We start from the raw sequence: 17763 nt of genomic DNA, 5'->3' as shown, positions 1-17763 counted from the left end.
TGGAAATAAGTTAAGGCAATGTCTCAGCAATGGCATACACGACTGTCTTCGGCAAATAAAGATCTCTAATCTAGATACCAATGAGTTTTTCCAAAGCTTTTCCACTTGAATGGGCTTCCCCTGAGGTTTGCCAAGATTCTTAAAGGAACTGTCTGCATTTTCCAGTGCTGGATTAGTGCTGTTTGGGTAGCTCACTATTATTTTTAGGTTCACCCATTATTCAGAAGAGCATCAGATTTATTTACTGTCAGTGCAACAGAAGCTGGTTAGGTATCAGGTTCTGGGGAGGGGAATGAAATATTGAGAGATGGTTAGAGACCGAATTCCTTAAAGAGAGCGTGACAGCTCCAGGTGATATCTTCACAGCTTAGAGTAATAAACTCCTCAAACTGTGCTTGAATGTGCTTTGAAATGATGTGGGAAGTGACAGAAGCCAGCTGGACTGCACGCAGCATAGGTGGGTGGAGAGGCTGAGAACATTTGGATTTGGGTAGTAAGAGGTCAACCTGCAAGATGTGATGTAAACCTGATTGAATGGGAAAAGGCTTTGGACAACTAAGGAAAAGTTGAGAAAAGACTGGTGTGGCAACCATGCTTAGTATATCCAGATTTGTGGAAGCGGACCAAGTTGGGGTATGCTACAGGTTAATCTATGAATAATTAATTCTGGAAAAATATTCATGTTCAGATGGTCTTTAATTCTTGAATGATCTCCAGAAATTGCTTCTTGCTGAAATTATGAATAGATATTAATTATAACAACATCTTATATTATAATTATAGTGTGCTTTTCATTCCAACTCATCCTTAGGCCTTTTACAGCATATGCATAATTCATTTTTGCTCCCCTTGGGCCTGAACACAACACTTAATAAAGAGAAGGGATTGTATTAGCTATTAAGAAAGGTAATCAGACCTCTCTTCTGATTTCTCACCACTTTTCTAGTTTCTAAACCTTTCTTGCAATCACTGTCTGGTGGCAGCAGTGAGGATGGAAAAGGGAATTGCAATGGGGAATAAGGGAAAAGAACAAGGTCTTGCCATCAAAGGCAGTCCCAATGTCTGAGAGTAACCACAGCAGCTTTAACAAAATAAAAGTTAAAGAGCATGAGCATTTTATAAGGTAACTATACAACTGCAAATTAATGTGTGATTTCTACACTAAAATTCTATTTCAAAGAATATTTGGGATGATGCTCTTCATATAACCATCTGCATCTTTGCTATTAGATCCCTGGGAGTTCAGAGTAACTGCTTCAAAGGAATGCCAAGTTAAGGTAATTCTGGTTTCACTGAACCTGCTGGAAACAGAAGCATGTTTCTGTAATTGGGTTTCTACTGTTTGGGCTACAATGACAGTAACAATAAAACTTTTATGACAGCACACAATCATTCAGCAAGTCAAAAAGACACAATAGCAATTATAGTATTGCACTATTAATTTTTCCCATCAGAAACCACTCCTAATATTAAATGGTTGATCCTCCTGCCTGGACAAAAGTATCATCTAGGAACTGACAGCAAAGTAAGCATTGAAAGAAAGCATTCTTGCCTTTGAGATGTGAACAACTCTGTCTCTAATTTTTCCAACTTCAATACTCACTATTGTGCTTGAAGATTCTAATAGTGGCACCTGAAAGCCTCGCACCAAGAACGAGAGAAGTGTGGTTCAACTCATCACTTAAAATGAGGCAGCCCTGTGGAGAAGGAGTACAGTGAGCATCTGCATGAACTGGGAGGCTGCTGACACGTGGGCATGTGTGTGCCAGCACAGAGCATTGCACCAATTAAGCTGTAAGGATTAAACATGAAATGAATTTTCTGCCACTTTCCTGAAGGTGCCAGGGTGCACTGCAAAGGCAGGCAGAAATAATGGGATCAGATTCTCAGGCATTCCTGGTGGTGAAATGCTTCTTGTAACTGGCAAGCAGCAAATAAGCCTATTAAAGATTGAGTGCTTTATAGTAACATCAGGTGATGTTGCTTACTCTATCACCGGTCTACAGCCCATTTCGAGTTGTAAAGAAACTGCAGCCACCACCCCACACATAAAGACTGTGTGACAGCAGTGTAAGGAGGAGTAGTACTGAGGCTGGACTGACATCAGCAGTTTGGACTGCAGAAATGAGATCAGGAGAGACTGATGCCTTGTAAGTCCCACCTCCACAAAGATGTGGGTGAAGTTTAGGAACCAGAGTCTTCCTCTGGTAAATGCATATAGAGTTGACCTGTAGTATACTTTCTATTAATTATCTCAGTTGAAAACTCATTTTGTTTTTTGGAAACAAAAATAGAAATGCGGGAGAAGTAAATTTGTATATTGTACTAACAAGGGGCAGGACTCACAGCTGAGTTCCAAAGCTTGAGCCCTTGTTTAGCTCTGCTTTCTATTAACCATGTTTCGCTGTCCTTCATTACCCAAAGGGCAACACATCATTAAGCAAAAACTTATTCTCGAATAATGGATTAAGCCTAGGTTGAGAGATGCTCACACAATCCCCCTAGACACTGGTATGCAGAACTAACAGTAAGTGCAGATTCATCTTGACAAGAAAATGTAGCTGTTAGGCTTAATTATAGAGGAAAACATAGGAGTAAATCTCTCAAATATATGGTGGATAAATAATATTTGTAATATATAATATATAATAATACTGTATAATAATATATACAAGAATATATATACAAGAAATAATATATTGTCAAGAAAAAAATACAATACATATTTATTATCTTTATTTGTGCCACTTATATCTAAATATCCCACCTCTGACAGAAGCTTGAATCTCTACATGAGGCCAGGTAAGGGAGGGAAAATTATTATACAGCTAAGCAAAGGACAAGTACCTCACACTGTATACCTGCAATTTCATAAATTTACCTTCATTAATTCTCTGTATCTGTTCCCTTTTAAACTGCTGGACAGGTTCTCCAGCACTGCAGCAGACTGAAGTTCATGTTCTGGGCAGCTGAAGCAACTCTCCCTGCCCAACACTTGTAAACACGTATTTTAGAGATCTCTTGCAAAAGCTGCATTCATCTTCAACAGCGAGTGAAGAAGTGACTTCACCTCTACACTGGTGTTTCAGAAGAAGTCTTGGTCATACACCTCAAACTGAGCTCATTCCATTTCCACCAAGAGGGAGGTCATGTTTTGTATTTGCATGGCACACTTCATACTGTTGCCCAGCTGGACGAGCTGAGGAGGAGTTACCCACTTCCCAGCTATCAGCACAGTGCATCTGCCCGTGATCTCCGGAGTGATCAGTGGCAGGATGATGGATATCCATGCCTTTGAGTTAGGTACTCCAAACTGGAGATGAGGTCCCTTTGGCACCAAGTAAGAGCCCAACTTTTGTAACATGATGGCAGCTTTAGACTTGCATTTCCTGCCAGCTTTCTTCGAAGGGCTGGCTGGAGCTCTGTTCGCCAGGAATGCTAAGCACTGTGCTTTTTCTTTTCTCAAAGTGTTGTAAACTCTATCCTAATCATCATCTTTCGTCACAGGCAGCTGGGCAAAATCTCAGCAAGTAGCCCAAATACTTCATCCCACAACACCTGGACATGTGATTCAACATTTGCTTAATTTTTAGGGAGAAACAACTTCACTGAGAGGAGCTAGACAGCCATGTCACCGATCCTTAAACAGATGTTAGGTATGTGCCATAGCAACACTCAGCGCTAGCACAGATGATAAAGGAGCCTATTTAAAGTCACGAGGTCATCGGCTTTATGACTCACACATTCCTGATAGCAAGCTTTGTTCCTCGATCGAGCCTTTCCACTTACTGAAAGCCTAGAATACTGCAACAGTAGTTAAAACAATTAATAAACGATTGCTCTGCATGTTCCTGAAGGAAGTACTCACCTTTCCAACAAGGGCTGGAATATTCATCGAGTTAGTTGCAAAGCCCATGCCAAACACCATAGCATCTTCCACACCAAGGAACTTGGCCACAAGTTTCTCTAGCTCTACATGTTTGTCTAGGGTGCCTGCAGAAATAAGCACACGGAATATTAAATCTCATTAAACTGTGAAAGTTATTAAGACACAAAACATACAAAAGAACAGGCTAGAAGTGTGTCATTAAGCTCTACGACATTAAGTTCTAATGAAGGTCTTCCATTTGTATCCTGTGCATGTGGGCTAATGCAAGAGGTGCAAACCAGCTGTGACTAATGCTAACAAACACTGCTGCTGTTAAGGCAGCAAAGCAGTTGCTATGGGAAAAAACTTCCTTTTCCCGTAATAACTTTTGACATAGTTTATTCTGAAGACTAATTTTTTTTGTCTTTTTCTCTCCCCTGCAATGAGGGTAAAAATACCTCCTTTTTGCAAGAAATGTGGGACAAACATTTTAGGCATTCTTGAGTTCTCTCGATGTGAAAACAAATATGGGTGACAACAAAACTCTCCCTTTTTTATTGCCTGCCTATGTATATGTACAACACTCTTAATTAGGATTTTATATGGATAGACAAACAAAAGCAGTCTCCATATTTTTCTGCTTTGGAAAGTAAAAGCTATTCCACTCCCCATAACTGATGATAACTCTCCTCTTTCCTTCCTCTCAACAGGAAACATAAACAATAATGCAGCACTAGAGAGCCTTCTTAATTGCATGTTAATTATCTAATATTAGTGCCTGAAGTCTCCAAACAAGTAAGGTGCTCCAACTATCCAACAAAAACAGTATCCTTTCTGCCCAACTCACAGCGGAGGATGACAAAATACAAAAGGCAAACAAACAAAAGAGTGGTGTTAAGAGACTGAGATAACAGATAGCTTTGAACAGTAAGGAATCATCTCAACTTGCCAGCTCTCTAGTCCTTGGTTGCCTGGCTGTGCATTGCAGGGACCAAGGCAGAAGGAGCTCTTACAGGATGATCTGTGGGGAAGAAAAGAGAGTGGCCTGTGGATTCTGACAGCATTTCCCCTATGAATAAGGCTGTAATCAGAGAACAGAAGAAAAGAATTAGGCAAGTGAATATGTTACCTCACTTGCACTGCACAAACTGATGCCACAATAACATAAAGTGAATTACAATGGATGGGACAGGAAAGCTGTGCTCACTGTGATGAACAAAGGGCAGATGAAGGAGGAAAGCAGAAGCTTGGCTAGAGTGTCTCAACAAGAATGATGAGTCAGGAAGATGATCTTACCTTCACCATGGAGCAGAGCTCATTAAAAAAATCAAATATAAGTGGCAGGAGAACAGTTTCAGCAACAGCACTAAGTCAGCTGGTTACAGTGAAGCAGCGTTTTCATTATTTTTTCTCATTAAATATCTAAAGTCAGAATGACATCCGTTTGGAAATAGACTGTGACAAATATCTATCACACAGGCAGGTAACTCTCCAACAATCAGGGAGATAAGGAGCAAGGGTCATGTGGCTTCTTGAAAAACGTGGATTACATGGACAGTAAAGGACAGCAGTGCTGAGATTTTGCCAGGGCCCTCCTGGGCTGTGCTAGACCAGAGCCTACTCCAGCAGAGCTTCAAGAGTGAGTCTGCACTCGTATCACACTGCATCTACCTGGAGCTGGGTTGTCTCTGTGCTCTGAGAATTAGGTAGTGTGATACAGAAAAGGTGGCTCTGCAGAAACTCCACTACGTGTGAGCTGAGTTTGTGTGAAGCTCTTTGAGGATGGCTATTTTTTGAGTTTGTACAACCCAAGATACACAAGGGTATGAGCTGGCTCTGCACACAGCCACTGTTTAGTAGCCAGGCTCCATGAAATACAAAACAGAGCTGAGCTGCTCACTGGGAATGTGGGTGAGAAATGTCTTAACTTGTAAGCCCAGCAGAACTCAGCACGTATTTCTGTGGTTAGTTCTGTATTTTTGCAAATTGGGCCCAGCTAGTCTTCAACCTGGTTACAGCTCTCATTGACAACTAAGAGTTCCAGCATGATCAGCTGCCTTAGTGTTCCTTTCACGTGTTATTTTGTCACTTGAGGGCTATCAGCACACAAAAAGGAGATGAAGTCGGAAATGGAAGCTTGAAGCCAAGCACACTACGGTCATTGCTTGAATTAGAAGGTTTGTGAAAGCATGAGAAACAAGCAGTGCGTGCTTTGCAAGGCAGGCATTTTAAGGCATGACACAGTTGTCCCTGACTATACCAGGGCTAAGTCTGACACTACTGGGGTGGAGTTAAATTGCTTTTTCGGGTTGCATCACATGTTTTCTGTTGTTGCAAACAGGAAAAGCCTGACTCAATACAGATTGTTCTGTTAAAGCTCCTGTTAGATGACCCACAAAGGAACAGCACTTTTTGGAGCTATTTTTATTGATTTTGTCATGGTGAAGAATGAGACATTCTGAAAGTGACTGATTCCTACTTACTATTTACTGATCCTAAGAGTGAATGCAGATGATATTGTACATCACTATTGCCTACAAATCCTGGAATACAAATTGAAATTGGTTTGCAAAACAAAATCCTGAATGACAAGGATTTGCAAAACGAGCCCTGGTTTTGAATCATGCTAATTACCGTGGCAATATTGTTGGTGGGAGGTAAGGTGTTGCAGAAGCAATACAACACACACCAGTACTGTCAGTGGGAGGTTCGTGACAGCTGTGTACATCGAACAGAGTTGAAAAAGCATATAATTATGCTTTTAATTTAATCATATCAGATTTAATTTAATCATATCAGACGATACCTCCACACAGGATGTCCTTGGACACTCTATAACTGACACCAATTCCATCACCTCTCTTCATTGGAAGAAACAAGGGGGCAGGTGTGTGCTGCTGGGATGAGGCTTGTCCACTAGCATTCCCAGCTGTCCCAGCCACCGCCACGACAAGCATAAGCAGCACTACCAGACAGATGCAAATTTGATCCAAAGGAACTGGCACAAGCTGAAACATCTCAGCATCTAAAGCTACATAACAAAGGCAGTAATTACACAGCTCTTCATTAAACACAGCCTTAGAGATGTCAAGTGAGGTTATCCTGGCCCTTAGAATGTTTTGTGTTGTACTAGATTCAAGGCCAGTATCGTGATCTGATGAATGAATAGTGATATACTGGCTACATTTTTTTTAATACATTGTATACACAGATACGTTTTATGCTTGCCCTATAAACAGACATTAGAATTTCCCCACTGACTGACTACAGCTTGGCTTGACCCAACAAATGAGGACACAACTCAATAATATACACCAAATCACCAGGCAAGATTTAAGGAAAAAAAAAAAAAAAAGGTAACTGCATCTTTAAGAGACAAAATTAAATCCTTTTGAAAGGTATTCTTCCCTGCTGAACAGCTGTACGTAATAGAGTATAGCAGGAGTTACTGTGATCTGAGACTATATAGGTATTAAGATCAAAGATCATATCAAAAGTGGACTTTCACAATGAGAACCACCTCCACAGATTCCCACACTTCTCAAAGCAAACCCCCTCCTTTTCAAAATCTGGTGACCCAGTTCCCTCCATTAACTTGCCACTGCACTCTGTTTGACAAGGAACATGAAGTACACTGTGTTTTGACAGGCTTTTTCATAGACTTACCCATGCTGTTGGGCTGAAAGTCACTGTCAGACTACTAGACTGATAAAGCTGGAAGATGGACTTCCCATGATCCATACAGCCATTATTTAGTTTGACATTTTCAGCTCGGACAAGATGGTTTATGCCACTGGTTAATCTGCCCAAGACAGTCTTTCAGGTTCTTATACACCAATGACACAGACTGGTTGAACTGCCAACATGGGCAACAGTATCTTGTAATAGAATTTTATGCTTGGAATTCCAAGACCCAAAGAAGACAGGGAAATACCTGCTCGCCTCAAGTTAAACAAAAGCTGGGGGAGGAAACTGATATAAGCAACAAGCCCTTGAAAGAAAAAAGAACAGCTGGGAACCCTACGAACCCCTGAGGTGACTCACCAAGGTGAATGAGAACCATTACACTATGAAAATGAGGGCTTGTCAGCAGCATCCTTGGGAGGGTGGGGAACAGAACAAAGCACCTGAACCTCCTTGTCGCATTTGACACTTATGGACATAAACTCACTCTGGTAAGATGCTTGTCAGAGATGAAAAAAATCTGTATTATTGAAACACATACACGTTTTTACAAAAGCAAGATTGGATGAGTTATCAAGAGAAGAATGAAGAAACAGAAGCTGGAGAAATGATATTATTTCTTTACACTGTGTTGCCAGAGTAGACGATGCAGATGGTATCACTGTCCTACAGAGCCACCACCAGAGGAAAGCCTCAACTTGTAGACTGAGACATGTTGAAAAGCGAGAGAGAGAAGCACACAGTAATGTTATGTAGTTGCCTCATTTGACACTGTATGTGCAGAAAAGAGTCCTAAAATAAAGAGGTTTTGATGAATCATTTGATAGAAAGGAAATACTCAAGTTTACTAAACATTGCTACCAACTGACAGGGCTTTCATACCACAAAGATGCCATGGGTGCCATATATCTAATAATGTACCTGTGTAATTTATTGATTCTCAGAAAAAAGGTGGATTAGTTTTAAAAAACCTTCCAGTTGAATTTAGATCTTCTGGTTTTGCTTCCTTTTTTTTTCCCTTTAGAAAAACGCAAGGTTAAAATTTCCAGTTTAAATGGAGCTGCTTCATGCTAAAGCCTGTATGGCAGTATCTTAAGTATCTAAATACTTGCATGCCGATAACATCATATATTGGCGATATTTTAGGTATTAAACAAGTCACACAACCCTTAACTCCTACAGATGCCTTCAATTCCACCTGCCAGCAGATGGACTATCCAGACTATTAATCTTGTTTTGCAAAGTATACTTTTGTAATGGTGAAATACCAGGAAATATCCTGACCCAATGATCCCAAGTTGTTCGTAAGTTGTTCATAAGTTGGATTAGTTATTTATGAGAGGGTAGGTACAAAAAAGGAAAAGGCTGTTAGTAGGAGATGACAAAAGAGAATTCTAATGTTTCCTAATTTATACCATACCCTATCAGAAAATAGCTAAGATTATGAAGAGTGTGTGTGTGTGTATATATACAAACACACACACAAATTCTCATTTTTGTGGCTTTATTTCTCCTTAAGATCCTACTTGGAAACCGTAAATTATGGAAAATTCAGTTCTTTATCTCTTTCTCCTAACTGAAAAATGAAACATTTATTAATGTTTGTACAGTATTATGTTTAAAATGAGCCCTGGCACTAATTAAACCTTTGAAGTAGTATAAAAGAAAGAACGGCCAAATAGTTATTTTTGTCTTTTTGAAATGCTGCTAGAAATTCATATTGGGCCTTAAAACCCAAAGGAAGGAGGTAAATAGGATTGAGCTACTTTTGTAGGTTGAATGTTGGCACAGATTTTCAGATCTACTTTTTAGAAATGAGACCACAATCAAGTGTAAAAAATCCTCAAAGAAAAAGCCCTAAAACTGAGTGCAAGTTAGGTGTTAAAGGGTAATCTCCTAATATGCCCTCCAGAGTGAATCACCCTGCAAGTGTTCTGTGCAGGCTCCATCTTGTCTTTTGGTCCAAGGCATAATCACAGGAGAAGGATTTCAAAAGGCAGGAATCCTGCCTGGCTGCTTAACCAGCACTAATGACACGTTTGCTCCAGTTACTCACGTATACCATCTCCATGAGGAATAATGGGGAGCTAGATAAACAGAGCATTGGAGTACTGGCTGTCCATGTGACAGTCCTGTCACCAGCCTGGTCCCAAGCCTAGGAGCACTCAGAGCACGATAATCTGCCTTATCTTAAAAAAAGCGTAACTTTGCTGATTTTATTATCATCTGAAAGCAGCAAGCAGGAAACTAATTGGCATGTTTCTCAATAATTCTCAGTCACATTGCTTAGAAAAGGCTGACTATAAACACTGAGCCACAGGATGGGCTCAGAAAAAAGGCTTTTGAGTCTGCTTCCAACAGTAGCCAGCTCCCACTCCAGCCATTAAAACACACTGATTTGCATGGGAAAAAGGATGTTATGTTCAAGTTGTCATTCTTTCATATTTTTCATTATATGGGGGAATACTTACTATTTCATATTTATTTAGGTTCCTATTTGCTGGCAGTTTTATTGAGCTAAAAAGTAACACTTCTGAGGGAAAAATTAACACACGGAAAACAGTATAGGTATTTTTGGGGCGTAGTTTACACGAAATGCCCTAATGTTACAAACACTCCATTAGTTGAACAGTTGCTGTCCAGTTACTTATGGAATCATGGAATGAATCACAGAATAGTTTGTGCTGGAAGGGACCTTAAAGATCATCTCATTCCAGTGCCCCACTTTGGGCAGGGACATGGACACCTTTCTCTAGATCAGGTTGCTCCAAGCCCCATCCAGCCTGTCCTTGAACACTTCCAGTAATGGGCATCCACTGCTTCTCTGGACAACCTGTTCCAGTGCCTCACCACCCTCACAGGGAAGAATCTCTTCCTGATATCTAGTCTGACCCTGCCCTCTTGTCAGTTTGAAGCCATTCCCTCTCATCTCGTCACTCCACGCCCTTGTAAAAAAATCCCTCTCCAGTTTTCTTGTAGCCACCTTGCGGTACTGGATGTCTACTTAAATCCTTCAAGATTCAGGAATTATTTTCCCAGACCCAACATTTATTCCTAAAAACTAAAACTTCCTACTTATTTTTGTCCCAGTTGGTTTCTTGATGTATAGTGAACAAGCCAAGAAATAAAAACAATGACCTTTTCCTGCACCTACAGGAGAGACTGCTGCTGACAAAAGCTGCTTTAATTTAAATAACTCCCATGGTCAATTTTGTCAGGTACAGTAGGGGCAGATCTCTCTGTATCCTCCCTTGGCATCTCCCACAGTTAATAAGGGCACTCTGAATCAGGTACAGTTTGGGTATTTCTAGTAACTATCAATGATCTCTCCTCTGCACGCGTGGCCGATGTCCCTTAGAATGCAAGGGAGTGAGAAGTCCTGGCACCTGCAGCAATGAGCTCCTTGGGTCTGCCAGCCTCCAGTATTTAGGTGAAAACCTTCTACCAGCTTCATACTGAAGATCAGTAGATCTGGTAGTGGGAGAGGCAATGGACAGTGAACCCTGACCACTCTTCCACATCACACATTGTATTGAACACTTCTACAATTTCTCCCTTTAGGCTCTTTTTGAGTGAGATGACAGGCATTTGTGACAGCTGAAGACAGCAAGCTCAGTAGTTGTTCACCCAGAAGCCATCTGAGGCCTTTGAGGATGTCTGTGGCCCTTCTCTTACACTTTCCAGTTTTGCTAAATATTTCTGATCAGACCTGCACAGAGTACTCAAGACAACAGCAAACAGCAGCTTTATGCAGTAGCATACTGAGGCTCTATGGCTGGCTTTCTGTGTACTTTCTAGTAACTTCTAGTGTTTGATTTGCTTTCTGACCATGGAACAGTAAGTTAATTCTTCCACGGATGTACCACTTATAACTCCAAGATCTTGCTCCTAAGGGATAGTAGCTAGCTTCGTCTCAAAAAAAGGAAAGTATTTTTCTTTCACATTGAAAGTCCCACAAACCCCTCAGAAATGTGTCTTAAACAACACCATTATACTAAGAAAGTAATTTATTAGTATTATAATTAAATAGAGCATGGAACTAAAAATTGAGAGAAAAGCCTTGAATCTTTTTATGAGGGACAAATCTAGGAAGGTCAGCCACTGTTTTCATCAGTTTTAACCATGCTCTAAGAGGAAACTACCTGCAACAACATTCTGGTACGACAGCGTTGTATACCCTCTTCACAGCCTGGCCAGTTGTAAGAGGAGGCGTGTAGGCAGAAGACCATAAAAGACAGTTTTACTATCATGTATTCTTTCAAATATCACTCACATTACTTTCACTTGTGTCTTCTTTGTTTTACCCTCTCTCTAAAATCTTCTGAAAGCAGTGGAATGATGCTTCTCAAAAAGAGAGCTACCACTGCTTACAGAGAGATCTTGGTAAAACTCAAACATGCCAGACACTTAAATGCACACAGGCAGAGCAGTACTTCCAAAGTCAATTAGCCTGAAAATATAAATATGTTCAAGTGCTCTCTTGGATTAGAACCCCACAGGCAATTTGCACAGCCTTGGCTCTTGCAGCTCACTGCACTTTTACTTGAAAACACTTTACCTCTGCACACAATAACAACAGAAGTTTTGAAATGTGATCTGCCCAGAAACAAACTCATCCTGTTCTTTTTATCTAAGATGAAGATGAGAAATGATAATTTAAAAAGTTAAGACCTTTCATTCAGACCCTTCCCTATCTCTCTCTTTGATACATTTAACTCAGAATTTTTCTGTTCAACTGTGATGAGAATGCAGCACAAGAATGTAAAGGAGCAAGGAAAGAGGATATCCACTATGAATAAGAGGCTGTTTTCCTTAGGCTGTTTATAGAGATCTTGGTGACAGATAGGCTCCAAAGAGCCAGCACCAACGAAGGAACCACTGCTCAGCACACAAACACAGGCCCTCTGTTACCTGCCCAGGATAAAATGCTGTGACTGCTCATTTACACCAGCTAAGTCAGGCCCAAACACACTGCTTTCCTTTCTTAATAGGTCTATGTCCAAGCTGCTCTCCGAAATCCACTTCCAAAAGACTGAGACTCACAAGGATTTTAGGATGTTCTTTATCTGTAGTCCATGCTTGCATTGTGAATAGTCTTGATGCAGTTCATGGGACTGTTTGTTGTGAAGGTAATTAGAATGAATCTAAAACCCTGCTCAATCAGTGAGGACAACAACAGCACAGGAGCTCAGATGAAGAGAAAATCCTATAAATCTCTACACACTGGCTCTCAGATACACTAAATGAAGTTACCTATTAAGATTTTTAATATTTGAACACAGAATCAATCTTTTAATAAGTTGGGTTGGTTTGTTTTTTTCTTATAAATTAAGCCACACAAGTCTTCCATTAAAAAAACTCAGCAAAAGCTACAGAATAAGGAACACCAGCCATAACCTTAGATGTACTGAAAACAACTTGAAATGTTCTTAGACAAAATAGAACCCAAGAGAAAAAGAGAGAAAGCTTCCTTCAGTACCTTAAAGGACTAGCAATGGTGACCACTTTCAAGCATGCAATGCAGGTTAAATAATATATTGCAGTCACCAGATGGGTCACCTACAAAAGGAAAAGTAGGGTCAATCTGTAAACCCTCTCTGGGTGGTGCCGCTGACATAATTACTATTGGCAAATCAAACCACAATGACAAGATAAGAAGCAGGTGACAAAGTCTGCATTACTTTTTTGTCTGAAATGGAGACTTTATATAAAAACTTAAATTAAATACAGTATTTTTTCTGTAAGATTTATGGAAGAACAGAGGTTACTTTGAAGATACAAAACGTAATTTTTTCAGGTTGCTGGATTAGAAACAAGAAGTCTATAAAGACTTCTGCATTCTGGGAAGCCTACATCTTCTTTCTTTTTTTTTTTTTTTTTTTTTTGATAACTCCCAAGAAAGGTAAAGCCTGAAGAGAAATATCCTCTTGCGTTTCTATGGCTTGAAACTGTTTTATTTTTTCTGAAGTGTAAGATGATGGTACCATAAGGAATGCAAGGCTTTGTGTAAAAACAGAAAGTTGAAGGTAACACTGCATGCAGCCTACAAACCAACAAAGCAGACAAATCATAAAGGACATATAAACCAAGAATGTCAGATGGAGCCTTCCTGAATTTATTTGCTAAAGGCAAACTAGAAATATTTTGTTTGCATTTGTGTGGAAACTACTGGTTTTTGCCAGTAGTATCTCATAAAACATTGCAATACATTCTTAGAACACGGGATTAGAAACATTATGTAAAAGATCATTTTACTAATCTGAAACCTCTGTGTGTGATCATTTTACTAATCTGAAACCTCTGTGTGTGGTAACTGATATAAATCTGTGATGCAGTTGAATTTGCCCTTGAACAATACTTGAAATCTCAGTGCGTTTTTTACTTCTCTTAAAATATAAGCCTGTTACTTCCGTCATTAAAAATCCCAGGCCAGTATACGACACACGTGCTTTTGCTTTTCCAAAAATCAGTACTATTTTTCCTTTTGAAAAAAACCCTCATGTGAGAACAAATAAAACACAGCATTCCTTCTAATTGTGAAACGAGTAATTGCTGATGTGATTAAAGTTCTCTAAGAATCCAATTCTTTCAAGATATCTGTGAGAAAATGAGAATAGTTTTACAGAAACTTTGGTGGCCATCTTGCTGTTTACTCACCCATTTCTTGCCTGGTACTGCAGACTCCTGTCCCGTATTTTTCTAACTCTATGGTCACAGTTTTCAAAGCATTAACATCTGTTTCTGCAAAGCCGAGGTAGTTATAAGAACCCATATTGATTACATTCTTGATAGTCCTTCCTGTAAACCTACAATTAAAGCAAATTTTGAACAACAGCGCAATTTTCCCTCCAATCCCAAATGAAAAGAAAAAAACCCCAAATTTTCCCACCAAATTTTGTTCTGGTGTCAAATTCCTACTTGGGAATTTACAATCCTCATACTCTAACAGCCCCAAAGTTTTTCTAGCCTTTCTCTTTTCCTAACTAAGTACTGCTTCTTGGTCAGAGTGCTTTCTAGAAGCCACACTGTAGATGGCAATATACTGGTAAATTGAATGGTGAATGGCTGCTTTTATGGTTTTAAATAAACAAACAAACCTACAACTTTATTTAAGGAACAACTTCCAGACATTAATTTTTCAAGCAAATTGTCAACTGCTTCCATTAAGTCATCGGTGTTCTCACACAGACAGAGAGCTTAAACTTGATGAAAATACGGGAAACACTATGATGCGTTCTCAGTAAGCTCAAATACAGCCAACCTACCCATTGTCTATGCTGTGAATTTCCATAGCTGCTTAATTCAGCTGCAATACACCAAAACCTTCAAGCTGTAATCTGCTTAAAACCCACTGCCAAAGACTCACTATGAAGGCAAGAAGCCACATTCATGCAATGCAAGGTATTATGATTTAAAACCTAACCAAGGGATAAAACAAATTTTGTTGTAATATTTTGAGTCAAGGTCTGTTATAAATGGAGTGTGAGCAGTCTTGTGCTGACACAGCCAAACAAAATCTTGCAAGCCAAATTTTTGGATTGTAAACCCGTTTGCAATAGAGTTGGAAATCCATACTGCATTTCCAAACAAATACTCAGATGAAAAGGATCAGATTGTCGGCATGGTGCTGACTGCAGAAAGAAGCATGCCGATGGATTCTAGACAAGGATCTAGACAGAACTTTCTGTGCTTTGCAGAGGTATCAGGAGTATGCTTATGAAGCTGAGAGCAGCAGAGTGTAAGATGACTCACCTAAATGTCCAGTTGTAATCATCTGTAACGCGCTCCATGAGGTCAAACTGTGGCCCAGGGACACTGCAAATTGGACGATTCCAGTTATCCCGTATTCTCAAATAGAGGTTTCTGGTGTAAAAGTTCTCAAAATCTTGATAAAGTGGCACAAAGTCCTGGTTTGAAAACATGCACAGGGTTATGTTGCTGGGAAAATATCTGCTTCTGTACCCAACTCATTCCTATTAACAGGGAAAAACTGATTCATCAGTAAACAGAGCGATAGCAGCCACAAGTTGGTCTAATTCCCCCTACATACCCTGAATGTTGGAAATGGTAAAAAAATCAAAATTCTTTCATTTAAAGAAACCAATTGTTTCAAATTGATCATTTTTCTACATGTGGAGCAGATTGCAAAAGACAACTCACTACATTTCATGAAATGCTGGATACATTAGACTAAATCTAGTCCAACATATGGGATTTGGGCATTACTGGCCTGACCTGGAGGTGCAAACATCCAGTTAAGACAATTTTTTTTGGTTGAGAATTAGTGTCTATCTAAGGATTTTACTTGGAAATTAAATTTAAACAAAGCTTTATATGAAACAGCAATATATCCATGTTGGGCACTGCATACAATAAACTGATAAAATAACATGGCATGCAGTTAACATACGTGGGAGAATTAAATAAACATGCAATCCATAGTGAGGACAAAAAAATTTAAGTGGCACAACTGGAATCAACAAATGGCTAAATCATGAAGTGAATTGAAAATGATATTCATTAAGTTATGCACACATCTTTGAAAATTGAAAACAGGAAACAATTTCAGGAATTTTATTTGCAAGGGAAACAGTAAGACTCTCCATGTTTTTCCTTCGTTATGCCAGGTGTTACCATAAATGATGACTCAAACTGCACAGAGGAGGAGGAGCAACCAAAAATTCTAAACAAAATTGGAAGGCTGTTGATCTTGCAAAGGTGCAAGTTTCACTTAGAACTATGTGGGATGAAAAATTTCGGGAGTTACAAGAATTCAGACTACATCCGCTTTGTTCTGGGACATGACTCCTTAGTGCTCTGTGACCAGCAGTTCAGCAAACAAGCCAGCAATTATAACAAAGTTAGTACTGCCTCGCTGTGAAAGACAACATAAGACAGCCAGATGGGACAAAGGAAAATCAGGGTTTAGGAGATTTGGAAAGATGATATATTTAACAATAAGGCATTTCTGAGTTTTCTTTTTCTGTGGATTGACCTCAAATACTGAGATTCTGTTTTGCTGAGAGTATTATGGCACTGTTACAACAAGGTGAACATGTGCCTGGGTAAAAATCACGACTTTACATAAATGTAGGTACATAATCATACACATGCATACAACTCCACTGCAGGGTGTGTTCACTCCTCTCACCCCTTGTGCAACGTTCTGCAAAAATGAAAGTTGTCTGCCTTGTTACTTCCACAAGTCACTGTAAATCACTTGCAAGCAGGGGAAAACTCAGCTGTGGATACATAACGACCTTTTCATACATACTTTTTGTTGTTCTCTCTCCGCAGCAATGTTACGTTTTTCTAGTCCCCAGGCTCTCATAAAATCTCGCAGGTAGCCAAATATTGTTCCCACTGCAAACCCCACGAAAGTAAAAACTGCAACATACATTGGTGCCTGTTCAAAGTGCTCAATAAATGTTTTTTTGTAGAGAGTTCCGTTTGATACTCCATTCTTCTGAAAAAATAGAACAGAAACTTTTGATTAATATGTTTCATCTCATCAAAACTTAGACCTTTAGACCTTGGGGCAAATCTTTTTCTCTAATTAGGAGAGACTTTTAGACCTCACACTGTATCAGCTGAAGAAGAGGACCTTTAACACTGAAGCTGCTACTGACCACTACAAGTATCTCCCATTTTCTCTCCTCTCATATCCTCAGTTGCAGGTGTCTTCAACACCACTCCCTTGTCTATTTTGAAACATGTGAAACTTATGAAAGGTTGGCAATATATTATTGTGCAATTGAACAATTATTTCAAAGGTGATTAAATGGAAACCACAATACTCTGTCTTGCAAGACAGAGCTATAAAAAGGGAAGGGCAGCATTAAAAACTCACCTACACTGTGCCTGACTGCTTCTGGAAGTCTTGTGTAACCCATTGCAGCAACTAACCTTTATAAAACAAATCCTGCCTAAACCAGGGCAGCTTTACCACAATGTTCTCCAGACCTGACGAAGTATCCAAAACAGTTATGATCCAGGCCTTCTATTTCTCTTCTGATTTCACAAATGCTTTTAATCACATTTTCAGTGACCTCTCCCATAATTCTAAGGGTACTTAAAAACAAAATAGAGAAGAGCAAAAGAAAAGGAAAAAAAAACCCCAGAAGACACACAGACAGCCTTGCTTGTTAGAATTAGTGATTCCATTGTGAGCAAATTCTAGAAATTTACAGCTGTGTGTGGACAAAATATTT

At 39.5% G+C, this 17763-nt stretch overlaps 1 protein-coding gene across 7 annotated transcripts in view; it reads right to left on the bottom strand.

Annotated features, from left to right (window-relative positions):
• The window catches only part of SPTLC3 (serine palmitoyltransferase long chain base subunit 3), a 97025-nt gene that overhangs the window by 35824 nt on the left and 43438 nt on the right, over nt 1-17763 (bottom strand). For 6 of the 7 annotated variants that reach the window (XM_019287991.3, XM_019287990.3, XM_019287992.3 and 3 more), the window contains 5 exons: nt 16827-17018; nt 15305-15459; nt 14210-14358; nt 3869-3993; nt 1604-1697 (listed from right to left, as the gene is read on the bottom strand). In XM_019287991.3, coding sequence (XP_019143536.1) covers nt 1604-1697; nt 3869-3993; nt 14210-14358; nt 15305-15459; nt 16827-17018 — 715 coding nt within the window. The remainder of the gene's footprint in view (nt 1-1603; nt 1698-3868; nt 3994-14209; nt 14359-15304; nt 15460-16826; nt 17019-17763) is intronic. The other variant, XM_019287993.3, reaches the window with a different exon arrangement.

The sequence above is a fragment of the Corvus cornix genome, chromosome 3, assembly GCF_000738735.6.
Source record: "Corvus cornix cornix isolate S_Up_H32 chromosome 3, ASM73873v5, whole genome shotgun sequence".
Classification (NCBI taxonomy): Eukaryota; Metazoa; Chordata; class Aves; order Passeriformes; family Corvidae; genus Corvus; species Corvus cornix.
This window is presented reverse-complemented; position numbering and strand designations above follow the sequence as displayed.